At 37.8% G+C, this 26,409-nt stretch overlaps 1 protein-coding gene across 2 annotated transcripts in view; it reads left to right on the top strand.

Moving 5' to 3' along the window:
* The window catches only part of N (neurogenic locus Notch protein), a 260,129-nt gene that overhangs the window by 139,593 nt on the left and 94,127 nt on the right, over nt 1–26,409 (top strand). For both annotated transcript variants that reach the window (XM_083039314.1, XM_083039315.1), the window contains 2 exons: nt 19,860–20,216; nt 22,291–22,446. In XM_083039314.1, coding sequence (XP_082895440.1) covers nt 19,860–20,216; nt 22,291–22,446 — 513 coding nt within the window. The remainder of the gene's footprint in view (nt 1–19,859; nt 20,217–22,290; nt 22,447–26,409) is intronic.

Raw genomic sequence — 26,409 nt, forward strand, 5'->3', positions numbered from 1 at the left:
TGCACTTTTACCCTCACGTGTGAATTTCACGATGGAATAATTCGTCGACAAATAGGCGCGAAAAGATAGATCGTGCCGCTATTTGCGATCGGTTGCCGTATAGCATTATGTTGAATCGATGTAGTAACTTTCGCGTCTAACGGTAAGCACGATCGTTTGGAGCAAATTTTCGTTCTATACGCGAACGTGTTATTCTCTCTTGATTCCTTCCCTCGTATATATCCATATCACGTGTACCAGCACCGATCACGGATCCGTAAATATTGACGATGACGAAGTACTATACGATCCCCGACCCCCTCGAGAAAAGGCCTCTCTTTCTGGAGGGCGAATCGCGAGGAAAACGAGGAACCGAGGAGAGGATAAGTAGGAAAAAGGTCGTGTTTGTCTTTTACTCCAGCTCGCCGATGGTAGCTCGGCGAACATTATGGAAATATCTATCCGGTCGCCTTTATTGTTTACTATTACTACTGAAGTTATTTTAAGTCAGTTCTGAGGATGCACGCGAGAGAATGCCCTCGTCTCACTTTAGCACTTATGTATGTTATTAGATCGTAACGATTTCTATTGAAGTCTCGAGAATAATGTGTATCAATATTAATAATATATATTTTAATATTTAATTCTTATTAATTAATACCAAAAAAGCGTACAAATATTAATACCAATCTATTATAATATTATTACTATTATATAATTGATGCTCTTAGCGTTAAGATATAAACTAATAATGAAGTAAATATTAGACATGATTTTCACGCATTTATCATATTTAAACTTCAAACTCGTAATTAAAGCGATTTGAAGGCCTTCGAATATGAGGACAGACAGCACCGCTGCTGTCGGCATTGAAAGAGACGCGCGCTTTCGAGACAACGAAAATTTTCGTGTCTTGGCGCAGACTTGTGTGTGCACACGTACACGCGCGCAATACGAGCGACATTAATCACAGCCGGGCCGACAGCGGGAACCGCGGCGTATAATGCGCCACGTAGATTTATTTATCATGCGCGAACGCGTAAGTCACCTGGTAAATGCCCGCGGGCGGGCACCATTAGGGCCTCTTTGTGGGTGGAACCACTCCTCTCGCGTTCTTTAAAGGCACCCCCTTTTCCCTTAAAGCTCCGTCATTAATCGATCCCCGAGAAAGAGAGAGATGGGGTGTACCTCGACATGCTTCCTTAAACGTCTTCTGACCACATCGCGAGACCAATAAAATGTTAGTGACACATGACGATGTCCTTTTACGATGTCGTTCTTTAACGATAACAAAGCTATTTTTATTTCGTCGTATTTAATTTTTTGGCTCCTTGGAAAGATCGGGAATTATCAGGGATTTTTTTTACCTTGAACAATTTGGGAATTCTCATGGAATTTTGTTGAAACTCAGGGAATTTTTTTAAAAATTGTGTTTGAAATATTTGATTTTATAATGTTTACTTAGCTAAATTATTTTGTTTTTTATAATAAATTATTTTTTTGTTTTATATTTTTGCATATCTTTAGATATAATGATATATTGCATTTTGTTATTGTCTAAATTAATCTTACAATTAATAAATCAATATTAAATGCTAGAAAAACTGCATTCTAATTTTCTTTGTAATCGTATGAATACAAGACATTAAAAAGCGCCTATAATAAAGAAACTTATTTTGAAAAGCTGCATCTATTTTTCTTATTTTACTTGGAATTGTAAACGAAAATATCTGAAAGCTCAGGGAATTCTCAGGAAATTTTTTTACAAGATTTGAGTAGACACCCTGATAATTCTTTGTTTGGAAAGTATTTTATTATTCTTCTCAGTTAAAATATCACACGTAATGTAGCTATGAAAGGAAGAAAAAAATTAGCTTTCTCATTTCTAATTACGCGAATCATAAATCATTCGTGTTGAGGAGTCAAAATGACTTTGACTTTCGGGACTGTTCGATACAGATCGGTCACGTCAACGTATAATAGATTGCAAATTGAAAAAACCGGTGGCCGCGATGGAGCGAGAATTTTGCATAGACAAGGCTGCCCTTCGTTTTCGCAGCCGTGAAACGAAATCCACGCCTACCTCGCCTTAGCCCGAGAGTAGACCTTCGCGCACCTTATTAAGGGTGGGACGTTCTTTTCTCCGCAATCGCCGTGGCGAAAAAAAAAGAAACGAGTAACACGAGTCTTCCTCGTGCTCCTTCTTCGCTCGATCGAGAAAGGGCGCGGCGGTTCTATGCAAATTTATCCCGAGCCCTCCCTGCGTCCCTCGGCGGCGCAGACGACAATTCGGAGCTGCTCCGGCTATTAGGTTATCGGATACACGAACACGGCAGCGGCTCCTTCCTTAGAGAGAGAGAGAGCGGTAAATCGTTGGTCGAAACTGGAACTCGCGCGACCGGGTTCCCGTGTGTTTACGCGACCTGCTGTTGAAATTCAAATTCGGCCAGCCAGAAACATCGCATCGATCGCGCATCGAAAGCATCTCCGATGTATCTCGTTGTATCTCTGATATCGCCGATCGGGACTGAACCTTCTCGCGCTCGGGATAATCATGCAGTCGCTGCATCGTTTGAAGATTTTTTTATATGTAATATAGCGTAATATTAAGGGGGGAATTACCCGATCTTTTCTGTGTAGGAAACTCTATGTAAAAATATTTTTATGAGTCATAAGAAATTTGCAGAATAATATCAATTAGATAAAATTAAAACACTAATATGTTTAGTTAATATCACGGGTTGAATCCTGTATAAATTGAATTATTTAATGTTACGCAAATTTTGAATTTTAAAGGAAAAAATAGACGAAGTTGACGTTATTCAGTCGCGTTCCGCAGAGAATCAAACTCGCATTTGTGCATCGCGAATCGATAATAACTTTTGCATCGACAGAGATAGGTTGCGTGACGCAGCAGCGAAAAAGCAAGGTGAATAGAGCAGTGGGTGTCTTTCGATAGGGCGTCACGCAGTTCGTCTCTGTCAAAGGGGCCATTGATTCTACATCGATCCCCCGGTGTACGGTGTACATCTCCAAGAGAGTCTTACCTTCGTATAAATAATCGTCATCGAGCCGTGCATAATGTCCACGATTATACCCGATTCGACCGAAACGCATTAATCTAAGCTCGCCACGAGCAGACAATAGCATTAATCAAATTTTATATGATTAATGAAATACAATATGAATTTTTTTAATCGTCTCGACAGAATTTTTCCATTTTAATTTATACTATTTTTAACATAGAAAAAAATAAATATATATTTTTCAACAATCGTAAAATTATTTTATAAAATCGACCTGCATATTCGATATAAAATATTGTTGTGGAGAGATTGGCCGATTATAAATAATTATTTCAAATAGTCTACAGATAGTATATTGAATGAATAAAGAATTTACATATTCTAAATTAGCGGAGATTCGCACAAGAAATGCGATATATTGATTAAATGGGAATTAAGGCGAGAGAGAAAGAAAGAGAAAAGGGGATTTTCAAAGACAATTTCCGGTCGATTCGCTTTGCTTTTTCGCTCTGTAGAAGAAGATGCCCAGCTTCGGGTCCGACCACTCGCGGCTTCGGCGGGACAGTTCGTATATATACGAACCTAAGATGGGTTTACCTTAGAACAAAGTGCTTTTTGTTCGGTCCCCGAGCGAGTTGTGCGAGTCACGGCGGTTTTGTTGCCGTCGCCGCCGCCTGGGGAAAGATAGTGAGACAGGCCAACAAGAGCAAAGACGCGCCACGCGTTGGAGGAGAACTTCTCCTCCTCCTCCTTTTCTGGCCTTTCTCAACCTCTTCCCTCCTACATTCTGCACGACCTTCGCGTGTATGCGTGCGTATGCGTACGACCGATCGACCGACCTAGGAACGAGCACGAATAACTCGAGGAAAATGTGTGCGAATTTATTATTGCTCTCCTTACGCGGTGACATCGTTACGCACAGATGCTCTCTTAACCCTTCTGTCAATACATAATTTTTCACTCTCCATTGTAAATTCATTGAAACATTGTAGATAATTTTTACACTTTTATATCGCTACTTTTATATGATTTAATTTTAAAATATATGAATTACGTAAGAGAGGGAACATCCGTTATACTTTAACGCGATGAATGAAAATGCCACGGCAAATTTCCATCCGTTTACGTCGCCGATCATAATCGCTCACTGATCGTGCGATCCTTTTATACTTCCTGGAGAATGTTATCTAATTTTTGTCTCCCTTGCCGAGAGAGCTGACTTACTGGACTTACCTTACTTATCCGCGATCTCGGATCTCGCGTAATTGCTTTTATACCGCCGTGTATCTCGGCCGTGCTCCGTTTCTTGTCCGGGGTAAGCAGTAACATGCAAATCAGCAAGAAACAGATCAGGATCAATAGCCTAAAGCGCATATAAGCAGCGATCCTTATTCAGATATAGTTCTGCTTCTTTCTATATAATTTAATCTTTCGAATCTATGAAATGTCTTTAGTATTCTAATGCGTGCGATAAATGCGTATCTTATCTCGTTAAGATGTTTATCTATCATGGAATGTAACAAGAAAAAGCGAGATCAATGAATATTTCTTACTTTTTACTAAGGGGAAAATGAATCAGAAGATAACGAAGTTTTCATCATTTTCTAATTTTATAAATATAAATATATTCGTAAAATTTCTTTTTTTCGCTGTTGTAATATCGAAAGTTTCAACTTGCCATATTGTTTTACAATGTTTCTTCCATTCCTTGCTCTTTTTCGCGTTCGTTCCCTTGGCGCTACTTGCAGAACAACAACAAACTGTCGCTTTCGCGCAACGTAAAACCGCGAGAAAGACGTGAAACCAATCAACTTTGGTCAATCTCGCTTTAGGCGAAGTTGTCGTTAGACACGCTGAAGCTGAGAAGCGCGCGAGAGAGACTGCACATCGAAAGGAGAAAGGAAAGAGCCTGGTAGAGGCACGAAGTGGAGGGTCCCACCCACTAGCGAACCCTCCGCTCGTGACCACCTCGGGCTGATATGTCGAACCGAAACCCTACGTTTCTTCTTGGCTCACATCCCTCTCGCCTTTCCCACTCCGTTTCCTCTCTTCCTGCCCTCTTCTATCTCTCTCGCACTTTCTCTCGCACTGATCGTTTACGAGAACTCACTGGTTCTCCTCTCTCTCTCTCTCTCTCCTCGTTCTTTTTCCATCTTTCCCGCGAGACTCTCACGAATACTCTTCCCATGATTTACTCGACCGTCTTGGAAGAGAGAAAAGTCTATCGTCCGCTTCTCTCTCCGTTCTTTCTCTCGCCTCCGCAAGTTTATCTTGACGGCGAAATCCCTTCTCGTTACTTTCGATCGCAGCCGAAGATGAAAACGTCGATAAAACCGCGTGTCGCCATCTTCGCCTCGATAATGCGTGCGTCCCATGTGATTTATACCTGCGCACCATCACCGAGAAAATGTTGAAGATCTTCAGTAAACACGAGAGTGATAATTATCCTCGCGAAAGTCAAAGTCTATAAGATTGATAACACCATAAAGCGCGAGAATCTGTCAAAACGTAATGATTGACAAAATGCTATGACGCGACTGATAAATTGTAAACTTTCAAAAATTAATTTTCTTTGGCGAACTTAGTTTATATATATACATATATAATAAATTTTCAATTCCAATTTCAATCTCTCATAGAACTTGATCGTGACGCGGGATCAAATCTCGTCTTGTCCCTCGTATTTATTTATTTTTTCTTCACGTATCTAATAATTACCCTTGCCAATCATACTTTCAATTAAGGACGCGATTCTGGCGCGCGGTCTCTCAGGCCGACGTTTGTCCGAGATCGGGGAGAAGTACTTCGTCAGAGGCTGTCATCGGGGACCTACAAGCCGCGTTCGCGCTCGCACGCACGAAGGCCTCTCCTCTCATTTTCGGCACTCTTTGTCTTTCGCGTTCGCTTCGTAAACTGCCTTCGCGCGTTACTCGACCGAAGGCAGTTACGACAATTAACCGCGGCATGCCGAGGTTACTGTGAGCGAGACACGTGGGGAACTCGCGTCGGCTCTTTAGAAAAGAATGAAAACAAAAAATAAAAAAGAGAAACTTGACATACGTCAATTATCTCGCCGTCATTTTTTTTATGTGTCTCTCCTTTTAAGTAAGTTGATCCACAGACGAAAAGTCATCGGTGCCGGCTTAAACTATCTTAAATGCGTGTGTCCCTGTCTTCGTTATCATTCTTGATGTCGATTTCATCGGGGTTTATTTTTATCAAGTTGATTCTTAATGCTGCGAAAATTACATAACAATAGAAAAAGATTGAGAATAATAATTTGCATAATTAAACATAATAATAAATTATTATACATATTATATATAATTAAGATACTTTTTTAATGACAATTATTATTTATAAAATAATTATTTCTCTAAATGTCGTTATTAGAATCGCTTTTAATTGAGACAACACAATTTTTTTTGTATTTAATGTATAGCATATAGAATGTATCTATTTATGTGTGAATTTAATTATATACAGAACTATTTTACTACAGAATAGGGAAATATAAACAAAACTATTCTGCATTTCTCCACGATCTTATTTACACATTGATAAAATCGGAGCATTTTTCTTCGTTATGGCAAGCGTGCGGTTTATCCTCGCAATTAAGAGGTTAAGATTATCTGTCTACATGCAATATTTATACGATATCGCGGCGGCAGCTCCGGGCTAATAGACAAAGAGATGCACATTCTGCCTCTTCTCTCTCTCTTTCTTTCTCTCCTCTTTTTTTTCATCAACTTCTTCATCTGCATCTTCCTTCTCGCCGTACTCTTTCTTCGGCGCAACCCACACGCGAGGAGATAAAGTGGAGGATGATCGACGCAGTAAATAAGGTATAGAATACGCATATGTAAATCATGAAGGGCGCACCCACGCCCCCTTACTCAGCGAGCTTCTCTCCCTTTTCCCTCCTTAACTACCTTCTCTTTCTATCACCTCTTCTCCCCATAAACCAACCTCTTCTTCCGAAGCAGAGAGATGGTGGTTAAACGAGGAAGAAGAGGCAAAAGAGGAGAACAGGGTAGGAAGGGAGGAAGGGAAAAGGTGGAGGACAACGGTGCGTGTACGAAGGCTCTGTTCCTCGCACAATACTCTCCACTCGCGTTCGTGTAAGCGGAGTGCTCTTCAACTTCTTCTCGTGGCCTCTCCTCGGCCCAGCGAGATAAAGCAACCGTGATACTGCACTCTCCTCATCTTCTCCCTCTATCGTCTACACCCTCGTCACTCTACCCTTTTCTTCGCGTCCTTTCCCCCTACTCTCTCCTCCGCTCTTCTTTCTATCCGTGTCTCATGTTCTTCTCCACCTACTTCATCTTGTACATGATGAACCTCGCTATGGTCGTTAGACTCGTAGTTAGACCGTGATTTCGGATGATGTCGAAGATTTTATTTCTGTCCGCCTCGATTCTTCAATCACATGAAAAGATCTGTGTCAAATCTTATTATATACAATATAGTAAGAGTGATTAAAAAGATATATAAAAAAGATGAAAAGATATTTTATATAAATTATATACTCTCTTTAAAATCACATATAATTTATATATATACATATTTAAAATTCCACAGAGATAATATAGAGAGATTCAGTAATCTCCACTTAATTTATCTTATTTTATCTCGGTGACAAGTAATGGACTGCGTTAAACTTAGAAGAATTCTTCTTTAAAAATCGGTTAATCTGCTGGGATAGAGAATGGACCCGTGGGCTCGCTCGAACACAAAGGATGAAGTTGGTTTCCTTTGTATCAATTTCACAGAGAGAGAGAGAACAGACACGGCTGACGGTAAACTGTAAAGCCGAGCACGTGACATAGCATATTACGCAGACTCGAAATTTATACTACGGTCGGAAAATCCCGTGAAAAATTCTGATGGGCGTGCTGCGTGGCTGAACAACTCGTGACTAATGGAACGAGATTGTGTATATGAGGGGGCCAGAGATTTTCGATGATACTCTTGTGTCCAGGTATCTTGAGGAAACTCCGTAGCAAGGTGATCATCTAAAGGAAAGTGAAAGAGTGAGAAGGAAGAAAAAGATGATGATAGACCGAAAGAAAAAGAGAGAACCGAAGGAAAAAGAGGTACGAAATGAGAAGGCAGAAGAGGACGGGACTAGGCTGCCCAAATCGTAAATAAGGAGGCGATTGTCCTTTTTAAGCGGCATGGGACCCCGCGTGGTCAGGGAACGCGCCGAGAAAGAAAGGTCCTCTCTCTCTCTCCCTCCTCCCTCCTGATTGTCCCTAAAGAATGGTAGCCGCGTGACGGTCCCATTGTTCGAGCATCTGTGTGTCTGTCCATACCTGTACCACGTGTGCACGAATACGCGTGTGCGATCATGTATATGTGTATAAGTCGTCGATAAGTACACGTGCACATTCAGACATTCAGTACGCACACTGTTTCACAAGGAAGAACATAGCGAGGGTTAAGTATTTCTGCCCATGTGGTCGGATTCCCTTTCTCTCTCCTTTTCTTCGTCTTTCTCTTATTATATATCTTGCTTCTCTTTGAATTGCATCTTTCTCGCACTTTTTCTATTTCGATATTCTTTTTCGCTTTCTTCTATTTCTCCTCGGAGATGTGTATACCTTACCAGAGATCGAGGGAGGAAGCTACGGGACGATTGGCATGCGAAAACAATCTGATGATTGTTTTATACCTGTTGCGTATCAAAGTATCGGCCTGCGATCTTATATGCAGCTATAGTTCCCCTTGCTTAGGAAGTTTCTCTTAACATTCGTATATTTGATTATTATTACGTAATGATTTCGCCCATGTGAATCATTACGTTTCGAAATCATTATTTGAGTTACAGAATTTTTCGTATAATTTGTTAATTTATCTATAATTTGAATTTAATCATAATTTTAATAATTTTATCAATATTTTTTTCTTCTATGATGACTGACTATTATATATTTTTTATGGCAACTAATTTGCTTCTACAATATATATCTCACACAATAACCATTATTCTTTTGCTATATTGATAGCGATATCGATTATTTTTATTTCTCTTTCAATCTGCCAATTTTATTATAGAATTATTACATTTTATTATTGTTTTATTAATTTTATTATTATATTATTATGTATGCACAGAGATCTTGTTTGCCCCGTTTTTTTGCCCCGTGATATGTTTACTGATATATTAATTGTGTACCGTTGTTCTCACATTAAAGACACTATTCAGAATCGCGACATATAGAACCACCTGTTGATCATTGAACCACCTGTTAAACGTCAAACCACCTGTTGATCGTTGTGCCACCGGTTGATCTGCATTGCACAACTGACAATTACGCGTGAAAATTTTCTTGCATCGATCTAATTCACTAATTGTGCAATCGCACGCGCGATTTTTCGCTCTATTTAATTTTTTGCGGAATAATAAAGAGAGAGAGCAGTTCTCTCTTGAAAAGGAAAAATTTGCTGATCGTTTTGTACTCGTCCATCTCATTGCTACGATCTATGCATACATTCTTCAAAGAATTATAGTATCCCAAAATACACGAAATCCTTTACACTCGAATTCCTTTCTATTCCGAAATTATGAAATATTATCTCCTTTTCGTTCTCTTCGTTTTCGTACTTGGAAAAAAACTTATTGTTAGATTTAAAAAATAAATCATGTGAATTAAAAGCGTATGAATTAATCGAATGCACATCTGATAGCCCTTTTTTTTATTAATAATGCACAATAGTATGCTATTAAATTACTGAATTTATAATTGGCGATAATTTTAGGAGTAATTTCTTTCTACATTAATTTCCGTTCCCTTCATTTTCGTATATTTGAAAAAAAAGACATTTAAAAAATATAAATCGCGTAAATTAAAATTAAAAATTTGAAAATATAAACCAGAAAATAAATCGCTTGAATTGCATAGGAAAAATTTCTTTCTATATTAATGATATCTCCTGTACATGTTTATTGTTATCATTCTTTCATGACAATCCGAGCGAAATCGCAGAATAATTTCGCTCGAAACTCTATCATGACATAGTACATATGCAATATATTTCTCTTTCGAGACCTACGTGATCGCGCAACACAATCGCGCAAATGTGTTTATTTAATCTTGAGACTCATGAGCACCGGGAGAAGAGACGGGGTTATGAGTTCGTCTCGAGAGTCTCTAGCTCGTAAAACGTTCCACAAGTTTGTTTACAGAAAGACGCTCCGCTTTAGATGGAGCGCGCGCGTCTGGAGAATTTCAGGTTCTCTCCCATTCACGTCCGTCTCTCTCCGCCTTATGTTATGATATTATGTCGTATACTCGCATATTTACCGAGTCTCTCACAATGGTCGGTATCTGGAAAAGTGATTCAGTGATACGACCGCGAAACGTATAAAACGACGACGATCTCGTTCTCAGGTATCTTCGAATTAGTTTTACATTACTCGCCTCGAGAATTTTCAGTATGCATTATTCATGGATTTTCAAAAAGGCTCCACCGTCTGTATTTTATGATATGATATGTATATACAATTTTTCCCAGCGAAGTCGGACATCTCGTTCTGAAATCTTGTCATCATTGTGAATTCATAAAGAGATGATTTTTATTTATATTATGACTTATATATTTATGTCAAGATTTTATTTCGCTTATTTCTCACTTTTTGTGGCATTTATTTTTTCCAATTATTATTAAATATTTCATTGACTCATGAGCAAACTTAAGAAACAGAGTTAGAGAATATATATTTTATTTTATTTTATAAATCTTATTTTGCGAATATATATTATATAATTATGATATATATTTGTTTTTTACAAGACGTTAGAAAATAATAGCACACTAAAACGAGTAACTTAAATATTTCTCTCGTGAATTTTCTATGCATCACGACGCGACTCGAATATGATCTGTTATCCTAAAGAATAGCTTATTCAGCAATTGGTATAAGAGAGAAAGAAGTGAGTCTGCTTCTCAAAGAAAAGCACGTTCCGTATTATCCGGCACTTCGTGGCTGCACCGAAAACATCTTCCAATCGCGATCAGGTCGTGGCGAAATGGCCTCGGGAGAAGGGGGGAGCATCTTGTCGGTCGGATCTCTCTCGATCATTAACCGGGGGACCCACCTCTCGGGTGAAGCCATTACCCATTCAAATTACGCTTATCGCTGGTTTTACCCCTCATATATACGTGCGTCTCTTAACCAGAAAAACGTCGAGAGAGAAGAGAGGACGCATATTCTCTCGCGAGTTGAAGAAGGCGGGTCTCTCCGCTAGCGGGAGCTGAAATAAAAAAAAATTGAGTTTCGAAGGAAAGACGGAAGAATAATGGCGTAGACGAGCAAAGATCTCTCGAAGCGAAATGCGATAAGGGGGTGCATTATTGCTCGCTGTCATAAAGTAAGACTTAAGCAGATAACGCTACCCTTTCGTTTTCTTTTTCGTCATTTGAATTTCCATTTTTTTAGCAGCATAATCAGCTTAACGCATTCTAGAATAAAAAATCCAGTGTTTTTTCTTCCTATCTCAAATTATCGATTATATTTGATAAAATATTTCGAGTCTCTTATGTAAAGTTGGATGTTACTCTGAATATCACTCATTTTCTGATACTAAAAAATATTTTATATATAATATATATTTATATATATATTTTTATTATACTAAAATATATATTTATATGTATTATATATACATATAATAGATATAAATATATATATTTTAGTATATATAATAATATATTTGTATGCATCGCCCAAGCAGGTCTAATTCATATATTCCGATTTGAATTTCCCCTTTGCTCTCCGCTCGGACCGATCTCTTTTTTTCTTTTTCTCTCTCGAATAAATCGATCCTCTCTTTTTCCCTCTCAGCTTCACCAAAGTACCCTCGACCACTCCCAATCCCATATACCGACGTCCATCCGGCCCTCCTTTCCATTCGGTCGCCATATTATGCGGCGTTCACGTGCGCGCGCGATGGGGCCCAGATACGATCGAGTGGAGAAACCGTATGGCTCCGATGCGAGCGATTTAAAGTTCTCCAATATATATTGTATATTTTATATATATATATATATATATATATATATATATAGCCACGGAAATCATCGATCGTTTTGCGGCACTCCGCAGCCGTCAATCGGCAGGGATTTACGATTGTGCTAACGCATTCGATATCTGCAACCGAAACTCGTCTCGCTTCGCGGAGAGGAAGATGACTAGATACTTTGAATTTAAGTAATAAGGATATAATTTAAATAATAAGGAATAATCCATGCTTATATATATTCTGGATCCTCCAAGCAACGTGCCTTTTTTAATCATAAGTTTGCATCAACGTAGCTGTATATCTCGATAAATATTTTGCTGCGAGGCTAATTTAATTCCAAAAAATCATCCGCAACGATGAGAGAAATAAAGAGAGAGATTGATCTCGAGAGAATTTTTTTTAATCTTGTCACATAAAAAAATGGATAAAATTATTATATTCTTTTAATCACATGTTAAATACAATGATTTTGTAATAATATTCTGTTTTTTTTCTATTATTGTTAATTTGCATATAATTAACTAGCGAGTTGCCAAAAAATAAAATTTATATTCCTCGAATAATTTTTTTGTCATAAGTCGTAACAAACGATGTGATCGGCACTTTTCAGTTTGAGTTCTTCCTCGATTTTCGAAGTCGCGTCTAATTGCTCGCGTAGCCTTAAAATAATTATAGTACTTTGTCGCTCGTTGTTCGGTAGCGGACGAATAATATTTCCAGAGGCATCCCCTGCAGTTAACCTTCCTCTTCACTTCATGAGTTCCAGTCAGCTGTCAGTGCGTCTCAATAGTCGAGGCTACGCGCTCATCTGTCAAACTGGTCAACCGCGCGTATAAAATTGACAATGCTCAGGGCCTAACGAAGTAAACGCACATATACACATTTCCCACTATCTTCAGAGTTGAAATCTGAGATTATCTCGATTATCTTCAATCCAGATTCTTCTCGATTTTTTCCACATCGCCATTCAAAGATCGCAATTCATAGACTGGAACTCATCAGCTGAGACGTTCGTCGTCGACGGATTTTCTCGCGACGCCCTAATGATACGTTTTTCGCGCAAAGTCGGTGAAACTCTCCTGGAGCGTGAAAGCAGGAAGTTCGAGAACTGGTTCCCGCGGTCCGGTCGCCGCCGGTTGAGCACCGTCGTCGACCGGCATGAGAATTTTCCCACAGTCTCCACCACGTGGGTCTCTAGGCGAGCGGGAAGCACACCCGCTCTCTCGTCGCGATGTTGCCACACCTTGGGTTCGGCTGAGAAGCACTGTGCCTTGTGGGCCAGAAAGGGAGGGAGGGTGAGTCAGAGCGAGACGGAAGATCCCAATTGAAGGGAGGAAGGTAGTACCATGGTGTTGAAGAAGGGAGAACGAGAGAGAGAAGAGGGGCTTGGCATAAGAAGAGAAGGGAACGCGATGGAGGAAGAAAGAGACAGGCACAGAGAGAGAAAAAGAAAGAGTGAGGGACCATGGGGAGCGAGATGGAAATATATAGGGCGTTTTACAGAGGCAAGGACATTCGACACGGATGTCCCTTTTGCTACTTTTGTACCATCGCGGGGTGCGCGCCGTATGGTAGAAATTTTAACACTGACGTTTCTGAGAGACGCATTTCTGGTTTTCGTAGGAGCTATCGATGAGCAGATATTTAAACTTTTTTTAAACAGAACGGTATTATTACACTCTTGTAATAGCTGAAAACGCGATCTAGGGGATATATGAAACGCGTCGTGACGAGCGATACGACGTGTCGGAAGAGAGCGCTGAACAGAAATAAAGGGATATCCTTGCGATGGGGGGAAGCCTTCAGTTGATACGTCCGGATCGTGACTGTGTCATTTTTGCGCGACATGAGAGCGACTCGATTTCCGACGGAAATGTGAAACTCTCGCGTTCTTTTCTCTCTTCGCGAGAGGAGGAAAGAAAAAAAAAGACGACATACCAGCGAAAATATTCGCAGACAGGTCCGTAACTAGTCCCCGGACTCTCTCGCAGACTCTCCTGATGAAAGCGCGCGTCTCTAGACTTCTTTCTCTCCTTCGGAGAATGCTCCGAGATTTGTGTCTCTTTTTTTCCCGCCACACGTGGAATATTTTAAGGTGAACGAAATCATTTCGATTGTCTCGGGGCGGCTAATTGCCGTGACTTATTTGCCGGATTCTCGAAATTCCGGTTCTCTAGTTTGACGATAGTCGAGACTGTTGAAAGATAAAAGTATAATCTCTTGTATTTTATGTGATAATTTTGCTTTAAAGGAACCGATAATTTCGACGTAGTTTTTCCAAAATTGAAAGTTTTATTTTATAGACTTTTATAGAAGATATATAAATATCGTATATATTAGAAATAAAAGGTATATTATATTAAGTATATAAATATTATAGTTGGCAGATCTTATTCAAAATCCTTTTCTTCTAAAGAATTAATTTTGCTGATTTCGTGATTTAACACTGTCTTTTGAAGATGTGTTAGATGAAATGACTAAAAGGAACTTGAGGAAAATTGTCCCCAAATAATAAAGAAAAAAATATATATATTATATTTATATAATATATAAAAAAGTATATAAAAAATTAAAAAATATACATAAAAAAATAAAATAAAAAAACAGAATATTTTTTAAGTAAAAATGGGATTAAAAGTTTTATCATGTTGATTCTGGAGTAAGAGTTTGAAAAATATCAAACTAAATAATTTTGCCGAATCCCCTACTTCTATTATCGATGTCAGGATCCCCTAATGATAGTTACAAACTGGTCCTATCCTATATAGAGCCGCCGCTTTTCGGGGGAATCTCCCTACAGCCCTGCTCGGTATCGAAGTAACGGATACACGTATCCTCGTCGGATAAGTTCCGGCTCGACACACGCATACGCACATGCGGTTGCACGTATGCAACGATCGCTCCGATCTAGGGTGAGGTCCAATGGACAATTGCAATTATGGGGGTTCATCCAGGTTGATTTATAAGCAGCGGCGGGGACTTCTCCGTCCTTGTCTCACGCACCTACGCGCTTCTCTCGTCGCGAACGGTAGATGATTCTCTCGTGCTGTTCTTTTTTTTTTTTTTTTATCTTCGCGCGAACCTAACGCGATGTATTCCTTTCGCCTCCCTCTCTCTTCTTGCTTCTCTCTAACTGCGGACACCGCTGGACCCTTTGCATTATGTTGTCCGCGGTACACGATAAGTCTTGCCTTCGGGGGGTTGGCGGATTTCCAGGAAGAGGAGGGTCGTATACCTTATGTAAATCAGCTCTCGCGTCATTAACTCGGGCACCCTTCTTGGATACTCGTACCCTCGCGAAATATATTGTGTGTATATGTGAAAAGCGCCGAGAATTGTCAGATTTTAGCAATGGGTTAAAAGTTTGATCAAGAGAAGAAAGTGTAAACAGTTCTACATGATTAAAATATTAGAGATAACTAACATTTTTATATCCTGCTTAAAAAGAGATAAAAGCGTTATTTTAATAGCCTCCTACTTTTATAAACAGGTATAATTTTATAGAAATTAATATTATATTAATTTTTTCGCACATATATGTATAATAAATGACAATTATTTTTTCCATATATTTTTATAATTAATATTTGTCAAAAATTTTAAATTTTATAGTTTTTAAGGACTTCATGTAGAATATATTTATATTATAGTATTACGTACATTTCCCTTAAAGAGTTTATTATACAACAAAATGTAGCATAAAGAATCAATGGAAACACCATATATCAGTAAGGTATAAATTTTAATCGCTTCTCTCTTCTTTCTCCTGTTTGCGCTGCTCAAAAAAACATGTTTGCTCGATCGATCGATCGATGAAAAACTGCAGAGAGACTGCAGGGGGGCGCCGATCGATTTCTTGCCGACGTCCGACGAACAACAGTTAACATGTAAAGGAAAAAAAGGGCGAAAAGGGGGATGGGACGAAGACGAGCGAGAGAGAATACAAAGTAAAAAGAACGCGCGAGTGCGAAACAAATGGACGTGTAAATACTCGCGTGGTTGATTCCTTAGGTAAAGGAGGCGCCGTCGCTTTTGTTCGCGCCGCTGGTATCGATATTAACGGGAATCGATTCGTCGCGGGGACCCGGACGGGCCCCCGTGTCACGTCGTTGCCCCCTTTCTCCCTCTTGTCTCCTCATCTCCCGCTCGGCTGGCTACCTACCCTAATCATTTGGTCTCGGGGGTCCTCGAATGCGGTCCCCCCCTGTGCTCCTCTTGAGCAACCCGACGTTTTTCGGTGCATCGTCCTCGCGTTCCGGCTCGCGCGCTCCCTTTTCTGTCACGAGAGCGCGACCGATCGCCGGATCGATCGACTTTGTATCGGAATATGAGATTCCGTTGAATGCCGCTTTTGATGTCCGCCGTTTAATTATGCCCTCTCACTCAAAAACTCGGCAGCCAATATTCGCATGGCGGAGAGAGAAGATGATGCGCGCGGAGCGAAAAAGAGAGAGGAGAAATATAGAAGATTGAGGGGGAAAAAAGAAGGAAAGAGCACCTCCTCAGGGGGAAATGCAGTCACGAGGAAGGGAATGTGCCATCGCGAACCGCCAAGCCACTGCAATTTTGTTCTTGCAACGAAGCTTCTCTTCTTTCCCCCCGAGGAAAAAGACCCCGAGCGAACGAAATATTGTAATTGCGTTATCACGAGAGGAAAGAATTGCCAACGTATGTTACGCACGCGAGAAAATACTTTCGCGTTATCCCACAATTCTGCGGCGCAAGGATGTTTTTTTTCCTACCTGTGTTAGAATGATTTTTATACGTCAGATTTATATTGAGATTTATTTATTTTTTTTTTTTTGTAACATTCGCGCTATTATATTAGCTACTGATGATGAATTCTACTGCTTCGAAAAATAATATTATTTTAATATTACTTTAAAATCACGGAAATTTCACCTTGTTTGAGAGGACGTAAGCGTCTAAAATAATGTGTCTTCTCTTATATGGTAACTCGAGAACGGGAAGAAGCTCTTCGTAAAGGTTTCTCGACTGAACCTTAACGAAAATTCCAACTCGAAACCTTCCATCTGTGTACACCTTGCAAGAAATCGATATCGCATTAAATTCCTATATGATATAATATTTCTCTGTGAGAAATCGTGTAAAATTCTTACAAAATGCCAATAAAACGATAATTAAAAGGCTCATAGGTTTGATCATCGTGAGAGATATTTTTTATCATTCATATCTTTCTATATTGACAAGGGACAATTAATCCGTTTAATTATGAATTCATTAATCAATATTATTATGAAATAGTAATCAAGAATATTTATCAATCATCGTGATAAATGAAAAAAAAATCTTAAGTCTACAAGGGGGTGTCCTGAAAAGTCCCGAGAAGAAAAAAAAATTTCGAAAAATTAGCTGTGTGTGTGAATCGTTTCCTGTCGGATCGATTTACTTTCGCGTAGCTTTAATATTAATGCCACAGGCATCTTTTGCGAAGTTCTAGTATAATAACGTAACAGGGTTTACAGGGATATCTGCATTTTTACCACCATTATGGCTCTAACTCATGTCGTAGTGTTATACAGCCGCGGGAAGCGACTATATAGTCGGATGTTCTATGAGGTATAAATTATGCGCGCCATTAGATGTTAACTATGCTTCATGATCACGTATGTATCACAGGGCAATAGCTGATACCGGTATTAGATAAGGGCGAGTGTCGAGAAAGATGCAGGAAAGAAAGAGAGTAAGAGAGAGAGAGAATCGTATTTCTTACAAGATGCACAAGACATACCAAGATTTGCTTATACGCGGCATTTCTGTTTTGTGTATAATCGTTTAGACAAATTAATTTTATCTTTAATAATTTTTAATAATTTTTATTTGGATATATATGTAAAAGTTTAATCTTAAATCTAATTAAATCTGCTTTAAGCTATAATGCAAGTTTTGAAGTAAAATGAAAAAGAATTATTGTGATATATATAAGGAGAAAAAGTCTTATTTTTTAAATTATTTATCTCTATCAGCGGTGTTTTGAAATTAATTATTTTTTTAATTAATAATTAATATTTAACTCTTTATTCTCTTATATATAAATATATTTAATTATATGTATAAGTATGTGTACGTAAATATATTAAATTTATATTTTTATGAAAATATATTCAGTAAGCAAAGAAATTTGCGTAATGATATACACGTAATGTGTGCAAGACTGAAATCACGATGGACCATCGCGAATCCATTAGCCGCTTCACGTCCAAATGTTTGTTTTGCCTGGCAGAATGAGAGTAGAAAGCGGAGTACGGCGAATGAATAAAGGTTCATAATGTGCGGATAATCGAGCGTCATACAAAGTCGATTTGACTGATCCACCATCGATCTCCATCGATCTCCATCGATCTTTCTCTCAAGAATTTTTTCGCAGCCAGTTTTAAATCCTATAGGAATTTTCTAATTTTTATTTAACGATACAGTTATATCGAGAACTAGCTAGCATACGTGCATGTCAATAAATTTTGCATCGCGCGCATTTCTTTCTCATATATCCGATGAGCAAAATACGAGATGACAGGAAATTGCAGTTTAACAGAGTAGAAATTCACGTATACAAAGCGACGACACGATCTCTCCCTCCCTCCCTCTCTCTCTCTCTCTCAGGCGCCTCTATTCTGCCTCTATTTGCTTACATTTCTTGCGACTCCATCGGAAGAAATCTGCCCCGTCGATCTTTCACGGTTATCGAAAGTCAGCTCTCATCGCTTTATACATCCTCTTTCGGCGTCTCGGCTGATCTCTTTTTGTCCGAGCCGCCTTTATCGAGATGATCGAGGCACACAAATTCAAATGGAAGCGATAAAAGAAGCGACGCGACGTCTCGATTTTTCGCGCCGAACAAACTTGTTGCGACGATGAATTCTTTTATTTAAAAAAAAATCATACCTTTCTTTCTATCACCGTTCCAATCCTCTCGTTAAACGTTTGGATTGGAAATTATTGCCGCGCGGTTGCGATTATTAATAGCGCCGCGATTACCTCCGAATCGCAGTTATGCAAATGCATTCGAGCACCGCGGATGCGACCGAGCAATAGAAGCGAATTACGGCGATTGAGAGCGCGATTATAGGTACCCATGCGATCCCGGTCTCGTCGATGAAGGATAGTTTAATTATTTAAATAATAGTGCGTCGCCTCATCATTATCTTTGACGAGAGATCTCGATTTCCTTTATAATTCGTATTAATTATAATATAATTATTTCATACGCTCATTCGCTTGACATACATATGTACCCATGTGACGTTACCTGTCAAACGCATTTTAATTGTTATTTGTTTGAAAAAACAATCAGTTTGTTTTTTTAATTCTTCTCCAATTATTATATCTATAGCTATCTATTTTTATTTTTATATTTAAACCTATATTTATTATTATGCTTTTATATTTTTATATATCCATTTACTTATTTTTTTTCTATATCTAAATTTATATCTATGTATAATTAAATCTATATAATATCTAATTAAATAATTCAAGAAGAATTAAAATTATTTCAATTTTAATTAAATCTAGATCTATATTTATCTATTTCTATTTTTATATTTATATTTAAATCTATAATATTTCTATAACAATAACAATCTATAATAAATAAAAATATATAATATTTAATTGAATAATTAGAAAAGAAGTAAAAAACAAGTTTGTTGCGCCTAATATCTGACTCTAATCAGCCTTTTTCATACCTGATTTTTAATATGTCAGAGTCTTTTCAATTTTACATAGCTTATTATAGTTTATTTTAAGATTTAGATAATTTTGAGTATAACTAGAGGATAAAATGGACTGCGATCTTTTCGTGTTTCAGGCTTCCAAGGTGTTCACTGCGAAGAAAATATCGACGACTGTCCCGGTAATCTCTGTCAAAATGGTGCCACGTGCATGGACAGGGTGAACGAATACTCTTGCCTCTGTCCTCCGGCCTTCACGGGCACGCAATGCGAGTTGGACGTGGACGAGTGCTCCGTAAGGCCGTCCTTGTGCCACAACGGGGCCACGTGTACGAATTCGCACGGCAGTTATTCGTGCATATGCGTGAACGGCTGGACCGGGCCGGACTGCAGCGTCAACATCGACGATTGTGCAGGTGCAGCCTGCTTCAACGGCGCTACCTGCATCGATCGCGTCGGCAGCTTCTACTGCCAGTGCACCTACGGAAAGACCGGTAAGTCGAATTAATATTATATTTGTGTTATCCGTTATTAGGCGGAATTCTCCCGGATCAGCCTCTCTCTCTCGAGATCATTTCTGATGCGTATACACTTATTAGCGGAGGCATGTCTTCTCTAATGTGCGTATCCGAGTGTATTCGTTTAATCCTGAACCTAGATACCCTCCGTATTTGGAATACAAAAAAAGTATAATCTTTACATTTTCCTGATTTCATATCTGAAATATTTTTGATAGTATATTTTCATATCAGTGGGGAAGAAGGCAGAGTAATTCCGCTAGTTACATTCAATTCCAACGAGTTTGATCGATTTTCGCGTCTAATGGGATCTGAAAAATATGACGGAGAAATTCCGGGAATAAAAGATAGAGGAAGGAGGGAAGGCTTAGTTTGGCGAGGTCGTGGACGAGTAGGGTGATTAACTCGATACCGAGTATGGTCGGGAAACAAGACTTGTAACTGCAACGCTCCGGCAACGATCGGCAGGTGCATCTGCACACACGATGTGCTCTTTCTCTACTGCGTAGAACGGGTCCTTCGGAATCTCGAGATTCCGAAGACTCCCGGGGGCCCCCGGCCGACCTAACCCGGCCGGCTTCTTCTTCTCCGCCGCTTCGTATCCGACCTTGGCGACTGGAAACGAGTTTCTGTCCTTACTTCGCGCGCGGCTGAGCGAATAGTCTCGAAGTATATAGAAGAGACCGGGGTTTTCAGATCGATTCCCGCGCACCGGCGATCGCCAAATACAGGTATATTCCTCTTCGCGCGTCGCCAGACATCTCGTCGTCCGTTCCTGGAAGCTGGACGTTTCCAGGATAACAATTCTTGTCGAACCGCAGGTGTTTCGCAGTTCACTAACGCATTATATAGAGTATCTAGAAAACTCTAGGAAAACTTAGGAAAATCAGAAATTGTCAGGGATCTTGAAAAATTCGGGAATTTTATTGAAACTCAGAAAAATTGTATCTTTGATAATTTTACTCTTACATTGCAAGCAGTCGATAATCCGCTGATTGGTCAGGTTAGCTATCGCATCTACAAATTTTCTTATTTTTTATCTAGAATTTTAAACAAAAACATCTGGAGGATCAGGAAATTTTTTTTTTACGAGATTTGAACAGACACCCTGATATATAGGAATATTTCGTGTTATAAATTAATCATGAATTTTGTAGAATAAATAATTCGCTATTTTATCGAACATTAAATATGCCAACACACTATATTCGTGGTTATATTTAATAAATGATACCAGAGATTTTGTGCAATTTGATTATATTTACTATAAAAAATATGGAATTCTCACAGAAAAGTTAACGGACACGCAATGTACAGAGACTTTGTTGCCTCCAGGCGTGCTTTTCAGTTCATAGTATAGAGATATACTTACAGTTAGTCGCGGGCGTGCTCTTGCATCTGCATGCACTTACTCTGGTTTATATATGTATGAATATCCTGGGGACTTTGGTACCGTTACCGGGTCTCATAAAGAAAAGTTCGACAAACACGCGAGCCGCTTCCCAAGGAAAATTATATCCCACGGTCAGTTTTCTCAATTTTGTATCACCGCCCTAAGTTTACGATGCCGGGGCCAATTTCCTCAATTACCTTTTGTAATAATTTGCACAGCTGCATAATTTATAAATTGAAAGGAATCGGAAATATATACACTATAGACCATCCATGATTATTATCATGTGCATAAATGAGAGTGAAAAGATTTGGCAAAATATATCACATGCACTTTTTACATCCGATTTATTATAATTTTATAAAATATTTTTATTATATAATTATATATAAATATATAATTTTGTATCATATAAATTATATTATATAAATAATTTTATTATATATAATACAAAAATATATGTACATAATATAATATACCTATAAAATATAGGTATAATATATATTATATATAATATAAATGTTTTATTATATAAGTATTGAGAAATGCTTTTACGATAAAATTGTATCGTAAAAGAATATAATAAGAAATATATTTTTATGTCTAATAATAATTTAAAAAGAAAAGTAAGAAGGAGAATTCGTTTATCTTTTGCAGGGCTGCTCTGCCATCTCGATGACGCTTGCACGTCGAATCCGTGTCACGAGGGCGCGATCTGCGACACCAGCCCTATCAACGGATCCTTCACCTGTTCCTGTGCCACTGGCTATAAAGGACTGGATTGCTCCGAGGATATTGACGAGTGCGAACAAGGTAGGAATTTGATTCCTTTGCTCGCTTACATTTTGCATTTGACAGTTTGCTTTATATTGCTTTCCGCAATTGCATGAATTGCTTTTTTTCTTATATTTGTGTGTTATAATTTTGTGATTGGATCTCTCTCTCTCTCTCTCGTGAGATATATTTATGCAGATCCCAACTAAATTGCGAATTGTTGACTGACGTTTTTATGCAACAAAACGTTTCATTATAAGTTTGCATAATTGCCGATTATGCGGGAATAAATTCGGCAAAAATGAATCCTTTAATCGATCGTCGCTAGATTATATTGATCGATTAATGCTGCAGTTGCCTTTAGTAAAATCGATCTGCGTTTATTTTCGGCCATCTATTATTAATCCACGTTTCGAAAGTAATCTTCGTTTAAATCGAGAGTAATAATGGGCGTCCCGATGGTCGGTATAGTTATTAATGAATCGAAGCTCGATTCAAGAAATACTGGCCAACGATCGGACAACAAAAAATCGCGAGGATAGCTATCAGATAGATGTTATCTCGTCTGGCGAGACCAGTTTCTCGCATTGGAGTCGCTTGGAAAATAATAAATCGCAGCACGCTGTCGAATGACAGTTGGGAAAAATTCACGAATCATTGAAGCGGTAAATCGCTTGTATCATATATTTAGTTGAAGAAAAGTGCGATATTAAACGAAATTCTCGCTAAAAAAAATAAAGCGAAATCGCGTTATACGAATTATTTCAATCAAACGCTGATTTAAGTAAATATATATAATTTATTAGAAAACGATAAATTTTCTTCCAAATGCATAATTTATGAACAATAAATTGAGAATAATAAAAAATACTTTGATAATTTTCGGATAAACTTTAATCCGAGACGCTTCTCTTTCGCGTGCGAAATTAATTTCTCATTGGAAAGGAATGAATCGCCGACGAGACAGTCTCTTCGCCGATCGAAGGGGGGTCATCGCACTCCGTAATATTTCCTTCTGATCACGTATGTTTGTGCGATTGCTTGTCCATTTCGCACGATCTGTGCGTGTTAACATCGCTGCATCAGCGTGGGCAGTATGGTAATTGTGAGGCATCGAGGACACGCAAGCGACTCTCTTTCTTTCTCTCATCACGGAAAGAAAGAGAAAAAGAGAGAGAAAGGAAGAGAATGATCAGTCTATAGATGTATCCTTCGTTAGCATCGTTAATAGCTTTTGTAACTAAAAAACCGGATCTTACGTTGTCTCTCTACGAGCCATACGTTTTCGATTTTTGTCCATCATCGATCAACTCCCAAGCGAACCGACACAAAGCGTGTTCTGGTGCGCTTAGATATGTACTTACTTAATGACGAATTAATCATATATGTATAAAATTCGCGAATAAAGGAAAATTCTCGCAATAAAAGGAAAGAAATGACTTTAGGACTTTCGTATTGCGTGTATATCTGCATGTGAGAAAGGAATTTTAAGTATAAAATTGAGTAGAATTAAAATATAATTTATTATTTATTTGACTGATATTCAAATATTTATTTGATTTTATAATGTAAATATTTATTTTTAAATTATATTTAATTATATAATTTAAAACATAATTAAATATAATTTGTATATATATATATACATATATACATTATTTATTAATAGTTTTCGAAAAAGAGTTCTTTGTAAACGGGAACACAAATATTACAAATAACTTTAAAAAAAGAACGCACACATGATTTAAAGATTAAAATAATATTTAAATGTATAAATTATTTAATTATAAATTCTGTGTAAATATAATATATGAATTATTTAAAATATTACATATTTATATACAATACTACGATCCAAATGGCAGCTTACTGCATTGTTACAAGAAAATATAATTCACAATCAGAAAAGTATCGTTAAGAAAGCGAAAGAAATTAAATCGATATCGCGCGAAATAGTTCTTTAGATGAGACACAAGCTCCGCGAGCAGAGAAGATTCGCGAGTGCAATATTAATGTACACGATCCGTGTGTACGGGGTCCCCCATAGTCCGTGCAAATTGAAAATCCACACGGGGCACGGGGAGATTCGTAGACGGCAGATCGATCGGTTACGATCGATTAATTCGGCGCCGGATCCGTGCATTATTTATTGTACCGGATCCTTGCTCTCATCGCGCCGTCCCGTCGACGTTCTCGTCATCGAGCTCTTCGTGATCGATCTATCGCTGGTCGGGAAGCTTTAATCAACACATGTTATGAGCTTATAACAGTGCGATGTAATAATAAAAATAAACCTCTGTGCATGAGGTCAGTTTTCAAGCAGTTATTCCAAGAGCTCTTGATACTTTATACGATCATAAATGGTTATAGACGTAGAATATGTAGAAAATTTTAATTAATATATGATTTTAATTATAATTATTATTATTTTAATTCATATAATTCGCAATATATAGACTATGTCTCTTTGCTACTTAAATATTATTTATTTGATTATATAATTTTAATATTATTATTTATTTTTCAAATTATATTTATTTATATTAATTTAAAATATATACATATAATTAAATATATTTTAAAGTATATATATTTTAATTATATAACTAAATTAATTTAAATTTGATGACAACCCGAAAAAGTAGGTGTAATTAAACTTAACTTTTATCGGTTATTACGTTTCATCAGTTTTAATTTAAATTAATGTGTTGACATTTTGTTACTCTATTGTGAGAAATTAATTATATAATTTATTTGTGAAGACCATATATTTTTCGAAAATTTTTTGATATTTGACATAAAAATATTTATAGTGAGATGGAGTCTATGTAGAATGTGATGTTGCCTCTTACGAGGCTCATCGATTTAAAATCTGAAATTTCAACCGCGTGCGCGCGAGAGCAACATTTATCATTTGCGCATTTCTCAAGATGACGTATCGATTCGATTACGCACATAACGTCACGCGCGAATGTACGCAGGAGAGCAATGATCCTTAATAGCATGCCGCGATGTACCTAATTTTCTCTCCCTGTCCTCTCTCTCTCTCTCTCTCTCTTTCTCTCGATCTTGTGGCTGCGGGCAAAACTTGTCATTCGAATTCCGATCCTCTTTCTTTAGCGTAGGACTGTGATATGTGACCTATGATTAGTGGGTCCCGCGTGATGCAGTGCTTACAAAGCAGTCCCACTGCGGAAATGACAATGATTATTAATAATTTTATATAATTAATGGACATAATTAATGACTGAAAACAGGAATTTATCGAGACTTCTTTGCAACAGTCGATGAAATTAACACTTTTTGAATGTGTGCATATGCATGCATAATTTGATTGTATATAATTTTGAATCAGTAATGCAATTTTATTGATACAGACATTGCATTGATAGAAAGTTAAAAGTTCTGTTAGAAATATAATAAAGAAAATTCTGCCGACATATGTTTTAATTTTTAATATATAAATTTGTTTTATAATAAAAAAAAATTATGTGTAATATTATAAAATATATAAGTATATAAAATGTAAGATCCGTTTTCTCTATCATTCTATTTTAAAAAATAAAATATTAGCCTAAAAATCTGTATGTATGTTTTATACATCAGGTTTACAAGCTCAGGATTTTTTTTTTCCAAGCTTTCTAAAGAAAGCTTTGTAAACTGTGGAAGCTTTAGGAAATAAGAGCTCGATAAATATTAACATAATACATAATACTTTTATTTGAACATAATACATATTTTACTCTTATTTGACGATCTCTCCTTTCTATTGTTTTATATTATCGGATAATGTTCCGATGTTAATAAATCTGTCACGTGTCAGGGTAGGATCCCGATGATGACATTGCGAGCCCGAAACCGGGAAGATTAAGCAACCGTTCGTAATGGGTAACGTAGGTAATGGGTTTGTAATTAACCAGTGGACAGGCAGTAGTCGCAGCTTAATTAATAGTCTGACCGAGGATCAAGCGCGGTATGGGGCCACACACCTCGTCGGTTTCC

This window comes from Prenolepis imparis, unplaced genomic scaffold (genome assembly GCF_030444845.1).
Source record: "Prenolepis imparis isolate NDT839.2.m4 unplaced genomic scaffold, iyPreImpa1.0 SCAF_5, whole genome shotgun sequence".
NCBI classification, from domain to species: Eukaryota; Metazoa; Arthropoda; class Insecta; order Hymenoptera; family Formicidae; genus Prenolepis; species Prenolepis imparis.